Source organism: Myotis yumanensis, unplaced genomic scaffold (assembly GCF_028538775.1).
Source record: "Myotis yumanensis isolate MYYU_CA2020_CCGP unplaced genomic scaffold, mMyoYum1.0.hap1 SCAF_40, whole genome shotgun sequence".
In the NCBI taxonomy this organism is placed as follows: domain Eukaryota; kingdom Metazoa; phylum Chordata; class Mammalia; order Chiroptera; family Vespertilionidae; genus Myotis; species Myotis yumanensis.
In genome coordinates, this window is record NW_027223791.1 from 122,142 (window position 1) to 129,165 (window position 7,024).

Genomic DNA, 7,024 nt, shown 5'->3' on the forward strand with positions numbered 1-7,024 from the left:
AACTCCTCTGCTAGCAAGCAGATGCATTAAAAGATTAACACAGAGTCTTTTTTCTTTAGACTCAGTATGACCCATCTTGTCAATCTAAGTTTTGTACTAACTACCCGCTTACCCTACTTATCCTCTATAGGAGGGGTCTGCAGCACCCTACAGTGCAGTCCTATCCGTCCCAAGTACGTCCCAAGTACGGGGGGACTAACCTTCGTGCCCCACGTTGGGCGCCAGTTGCTGGGGTCCAATCCCAGCGGGTCCAGGGGTCCCCAAAGGTATGGACGGAGTCGGCGAAGAAGGAATGACACGAAGACAGCCTTCAGTTGATCAGCAGCCTAGTCAGGACCTATAGCCAGGATCTCCAGCCAAAATTCTGGTCGGAGTTCTGGTTAGGAACTGATGAGGATCTGATGTTTATTGTCTTGTTACATCCGTATTTATACCAGCCGATTTTAATCCTGTCAATTTCTATTACAAAGGTTAGGGCGTTTCTTATCTCCATTCCAGGGAGTAAAGATTATGTAGCTTAACTACCCGCCTGGCACTTAATTAAGGGGTTGTATCCCCTCCCTAACCTCAGGGAAAGATCCCCACCCGGGGAAACAACCTTTCTCGGAGAGGTGACCTTGGTTAAAACACATGGCGCTAAAGGGAGCAAACATATTAAGAACAGTATGCTATATATGCCAGGTCCATTGAAACATATGCTGTGCAGATGTTTCTTTCCTGCAGCGACTGTGTCAAGCAGCAAGGATGGACCGGCTTCCAGCAGTTGAGGACTTTCTGTAGTGCTATGTTTGAATTATTTTCTCTTATTTCTCTCGTGCCTCCCATAGACTTTCGTTGTGTGGTTACCTGGACTCTTGACTTAGGACAAATGAACAGCCTCTCCTTACATTGGAGGTTGAAAAACCAGGAGAAACACACACACACACACACACACACACACACACACACACCCCAAACCACCCCCAAGGTAAAGCCCTACCTCACACCACACTCCATCACTGCTAGATGTATTCAAGGACAGTTGACAACTTGGATAGCAGAGACAGTGAACAGGGATTCTACAGAGTTATATGTCAATTTTCAAATGAAGCATGTGGTTAAGGTCATTTTTAAGCTTTTTTTTTTTTAGTAAATTCACTAGGTTTAAGGGCATCCGTTTGCCACGGATGGAAAGGACAGACAGATATGTGACAGGCAACGATAAGCACTGAAATAGTCCTTAAAATCCAGAAATTCTACTGATTAAAAAAATACAAATGGGACCGATGTTTGTAACCATTCATTGCCCAGAAATAGAATCAATTGCAATGAATGAAGAGAAATGAGCAAAGAAATAATAAAATAAAATAAAATAAAATAAAATAACCTCCCCCCCTCAACACTCTTCACGGGTACTGGGTCCAAGGAGTCCGCACAAGAGGCGATGGTGAAGCACACCAGGCATCGCAGCCAGGTTCAGGAGAACGTTTCCTTGAAATGCTTTTGGTGAATGCCACCTGAAGGGCGGGCCGTGCGGGGGTCTAGCCTGGGTCATGAGCTTCCCCACCCTAAACTTGACCTCCAATGTGTGAGGGCGTTTCAGTCCTGGGGCCGGCTGATTGGTGGGTCTCTGGCTCCTCCCACCAAGCTCTTGGGCTATAAAATGCAGCAAGGTGAGCGGCCCAGGGCCTTCTGTTCGCAGAGCCTACTTTTGGAGCACTTTAATAGAGTGATCTTTGGTATAATATGCTCTTTCATTATTTATTTTATTTTATTTTAGAAATTGTTGGGGCCTGAAACTCGAAAAGCAAAGGCGCAGTTCCCTGCATTCCTCGTGGGCTGTACTTCCCGTTGACCCCACGCTGAGATGAGGCACTTCCTGGCCTCTGTCACTAAGGCGGGGAAGATGGAGGTAGCGTCGGTGTTGGTCTCGGTCGAGTGGATAAATAACTGGGAGAAATCAGGGAGAGGCGACCTGTTGGACTTATGTTGGCTTCTCAGCGAAAACAAGAGCCACGGCAGTTCGACTTACAGAGATTTCCAGCGAGCTCTCTATGAGTTATCACACCATGTCATTCAAGGAAATCTGAAGCCCAAACAAGCAGCTGATGTTTTCAATGACATCAGCGAATTTCGTGAGGATGCGCCTTCCATTGTTGCTGATGTCTTTTGCATGTTAAATATGGAGACAACCGTTTTAGAAGGGCAAAAGAGACTGTTTTACGCAATTGGTATCAGTGTGTTTGTATTTCTTTTCAGACACGATTCTAAAGGAACGCCTGGATCCAGAAACATTGGAATCATTAGGACTCATCAAGCAATCATGGCAATTCCATCAAAGATCAGTGAAAATCAAGACAAAACTCTTTTATACGCAGCAAAAGTTCAACTTGTTAAGAGAAGAGAATGAAGGCTATGCTAAGCTGACTGTTGAATTGGGGCAAGATTTATCGGGAAATATGACTGGTGATTTAATCTTAGAAAATATCAAATCCTTAATAGGATGCTTTCATCTAGATCCCAATAGAGTTTTGGGTGTCATTTTAGAAGTGTTTGAATGCAGACCAGAATGTGATGACTTCTTTATATCCTTATTAGAATCTTGTGTGAATATGTGTGAGCCGCAAACACTTTGTCATATACTTGGGTTCAAATTCAAGTGTTACCAGGAGCCAAATGGAGAGACTCCTTCTTCTTTATACAGTGTTGCAGCAGTGCTCCTACAAGGTAATCTTATTGATTTAAATGAACTCTATGTACATCTTCTTCCAGCTGATAATTGCATGATGGATGAATATAAACAAGAAATGTTGGAAGCTAAGGCCATTCTTAAAAAACTAAACGGTGGCTGTATTGTCTTCTGAAAAAATGGATAAGCAAGAGAAGGCAAAGGAAGAGGAGGAAGAGGAGAAAGTAGAAAAGCCACCTGACAACCAAAAATGTGGTTTGTTAGAAGCCTTATTAAAGATTTCGATTGGCAGCATGCACAGAACATGATGGATCGGATGGCTCCATACTATGTTGCTTCCCACAAGCTGATAGCTCTTGCTATTTGCAAGCTTATTCACATAACTATTGAGACTCTCTACCAAAGAGTTGGCATTCCTAAAGGCGCTGAAGGCTCACCTGTTCATGCTTTGCAAAATAAGAGAGTGCTAAAACAAGCAGAGAGCTTTGAGGATTTGAGGACAGATGCCTTCAATACGTTCTGTTACCTCGGTCCCCACCTTTCTTGGGATCCCATTTTATTTGCAAAAGTGGTGCGCATAGGCCAATCCTTTATGAAGGAGCTTCAGTCTGATGGAAGGAAACAAGAGGATCAAGAGAAAGTGGACGTTATTCTTAGCTGTTTACTTGGCATTACTGACCAGGCCCTACTTCCATCTCTTTATCTAATGGACTGCAATGCTTGTATGACTGAGGAACTATGGGGAATGTTATAAACATTTCCATATCAGCATAGATATCATTTGTATGGCCAGTGGAAGGACGAAACTTACAACAGGTCCCTACTTTTAGTAAAGGTTAAAGCTCGAATGATAGACAAAGCTAGAGATATCATGAACCATCTCACCAAGGAAAATGTGAGGCCTTCTGGAAGACAAATTGGGAAATTGAGCCACAGCAATCCAACTATTTTGTTTGATTATATCTTGGCAAAAATACAGACGTGTGATGACTTGATGGCACCTGTAGTAGATTCACTGGAATGCCTCACCTCATTGAATTACGATGTCTTGGCCTATTGTATCATTGAGGCTTCAGCAAATCCAGAAAAGGAAAGGATGAAACACAACGATACAACCAGTTCAAGCTGGCTTCGGCCTCTTGTTAGTTTCTGTGCTGCAGTCTTTCCTAAATATCCAATGGATCTGGCTGGTCTTCTGCAATATGTGGCTAATCAGCTAAAGGCAGGCAGAAGTATTGGCCTGCTTATATTGCAAGAAGTGGTACATAAAATGGCAGGAATAGAAATCACGAGGGAAGAGACGATGACAACGGAGCAACTAGAGGCCATGACTGGTGGAGAGCAACTAAGAGCTGAGGGAGGTTCTTGTGGCCAGACCAGAAACACTAAAAAATCCTCCCAGAGACTAAAGGATGCCCTATTGGACTATGACCTTGCTCTTCTCCTTGTTTTGATGATAGCTCAGCAGTGGGATAGGGTGATCTTTCAGGAAGGTGGAGAGAAAGATGTGGAACTGGTGGGAAAGCTCTATGACCAGTGTCATGATACCCTGGTACAGTTTGGTGGATTTTTAGCACTGAATCTAAGCACAGAAGAGTACACAAAGAGAGTGCCTTTGATTGATGTGCTTTATCACGAATTTCATATACCCCATGATGCAGCATTTTTCTTGTCTAGGCCAACATATGCACGCCATATCTCATCCAAATATGATGAACTTAAAAAATCAGACAAGGGAAGTAAACAGCAACATAAAGTCCACAAGTACATAGCAGCCTGTGAAATGGTGATGGCATCTGTCCGTGAAGCGGTAGTCTCATTGCACTTTTCCAATGTCTGGGATGACATCAGCCCTTGATTCTATGCCACATTCTGGTCACTGACAACGTATGACCTTGCAGTTCCACACACCAGCTATGAACGGGAAGTCAGTAAACTTAAAGTCCAGATGAGAGCACTTGATGACAATCAAGAAATGCCTCCAGAGAAAAAGAAAAAAGAAAAGGAGCACTGTAGTGCTCTTCGGGACAAGTTGCTTGAAAAAGAAAAGAAACAGATGGAACATGTACAGCGAGTTCTACAGAGACTGAAACTGGAAAAGGACAACTGGCTTTTAGCCAAGTCTACACCAAAGGAGACCATCACAAAATTTTTACAGCTGTGTATATTTCCTCGATGTATTTTTTCAGCAGTCGATGCTGTTTACTGTGCTCATTTTGTTGAATTGGTACATCAAGAGAAAACTCCAAATTTTTCCACACTTCTTTGCTACGATTGAGTTTTCTCTGACATCGTTTTCACAGTGGCAAGCTGTACTGAAAATGAAGCGCGTCAATATGGGAGCTTTCTTTGCTGTATGTTAGAGACTGTGACTAGGTGGCACGGTGATAGAGCCACATATGAAAAAGAATGTGGAAACCACCCAGGATTCCTTACTATACTTCGGGCAACTGGATTTGATTGGGGAAATCAAGCTGATCAACTAGACAATGAAAATTTCCGACATGTGGTACATAAATGGCACTACAAACTAACCAAGGCATCGGTACATTGCCTTGAAATAGGTGAATATATTCAATGAGGAATATCTTGATTGTGCTAACAAAAATACTTCCTTGCTACTCGAAAGTTTTAAATCTGGGTCAGGCTTTGGAAAAAAGAGTGCATAAAATCTGCAAAGAAGAAAAAGGGAAAAGGTGTAGTCTACATGCATTAGCTACCGGCTACTCTGGGCAGTTGAAATGTAGGAAGTCATACATGATACCTGAAAATGAGTTTCATCACAAAGACCCCACTCTGAAGAACGCAGTTCAAAATGGGCCTGTTGGTGGGTCTTCTTCATCTTCCAGAGGAAGTGCATCTAAATCTCATGAAAGCAGTGCTGATGAGAATGATAACTCAATGGAGACAACTTCTTCACCACTAATCAAGAGTAAGGAGAGAGAAACAGGCAGGAAAGGATTGGACACGTCAAGGGAAAGTAGATCCAGGGAAAGAGAGAAAAAAGATGAAAAGGACAGAAAAGGTCGGAAACGGCATCACTCAAACAATGACCTGGAGGTGCTACCAGACCTAAGGAAGAGGCGAAGAAAAGGAGAAAATGGAATGATGGCAGTTTAAAAACACAAAAGTGAAAATCCATGTGATAATCCTTCTCCAAATGAGAAAAACAAGGGGGCGTGGGGCGGGGGGGGGGGGGGGGGGGGAGTCAAAATTCTTCAGGTAATGAAAAAGGCAGCGATTCATTTAACTCTGAAAAGATGGATAAAAATCTCCCCCCAGTGGCAAAAAAGGGTATATACAGACCCCTAAGTTGAAGGTCCCCTGGAGGAGGATGCCAATTCTCCATGCATCACTCTCGGAACAGTATCTCCCATTCTTAAGAGCGTCGGGTGTTGCCCATTTCAGGGGAATCTGCTTGAAGTCAAAAGATGACTGCAACCCACCATCCTCTAGACAAGTCATTTCAAAGTCACCAGTTGTCAGGATATTCTTTTCACCTCTAGTCAGTTCCTTGCAGCATGGTTCCTGGGTATACAATTTTCATTTGAAATGCGACACCTGGAAGCAGCATCTGATGAAAATTTCATCCCCTTTTTTCTCAGAAAAGAGAGGAAACCGCCTCCGCGGACTAGTTCCTTCATGATGTGAATAGACTGCGGTGATGTGCAAACTCCTATACCTTTGGTGATATTGGGATGACTGATTGTATTACGTGAGGATTTTGGCTTCTTGTAAAATATTTAACTTTCCTCCCTACTGGGAGCCGATCCACCCTTGCTGTTTGACGTAGTCGCTGCATGGAAGAAACATCTGCACAGCTTACATTTTTCAAGGCACCTGGCGTGTAGGACATATTTCTGCTCCCCCTCTTAAGCTCTATGTGTTTTAACCAGGACCCTCTTCCCGAGAAATGGTCGTTTCCCCAGCTTAGGGGTTAACAGGACTATGGAAGAAAATCAATGAGTAACCCCCCCTAGTATTACAGAAATACCATGTACTACTTATGAAGAACTTGGACTAAGACCATTGGCAATAAATGTGGGACTTGCTTGACCCACATCCCCAGGGTTTTGCCCACCAGGGAGAGTACCAGAACCTATACCCCTGGAGACCCACTGACACAGGGAAGTCCCAGGGAAGGCAAGCAGCAAGGCTGGGAGGACATGACCTTGACTGGGTAGGATAAGCTCCTTCAGTCACTTCCTTGTAGCTTATCAGTAGAGCAGTAGAAGAGTGACCTTGGAATAGCCCTTATAATGGAACACAAGAGATTAACCTAGACAAGATCAAAATCAACAGCACTAGATAGAGACTAGAGACAGGATTATGGACATGAAACTAGGAACAGTAGAA

At 43.5% G+C, this 7,024-nt stretch overlaps 1 protein-coding gene across 1 annotated transcript; it reads left to right on the plus strand.

Annotated features, from left to right (window-relative positions):
- Positions 1 to 1,885: 1,885 nt before the first annotated feature.
- Positions 1,886 to 6,602, plus strand: LOC139000883 (THO complex subunit 2-like). The gene is given in 6 exon segments (XM_070402855.1): positions 1,886 to 2,178; positions 2,180 to 2,819; positions 2,821 to 2,947; positions 2,950 to 5,238; positions 5,241 to 5,600; positions 6,565 to 6,602. Coding segments are annotated over 6 exon segments (3,747 nt in total).
- Positions 6,603 to 7,024: the final 422 nt, after the last annotated feature.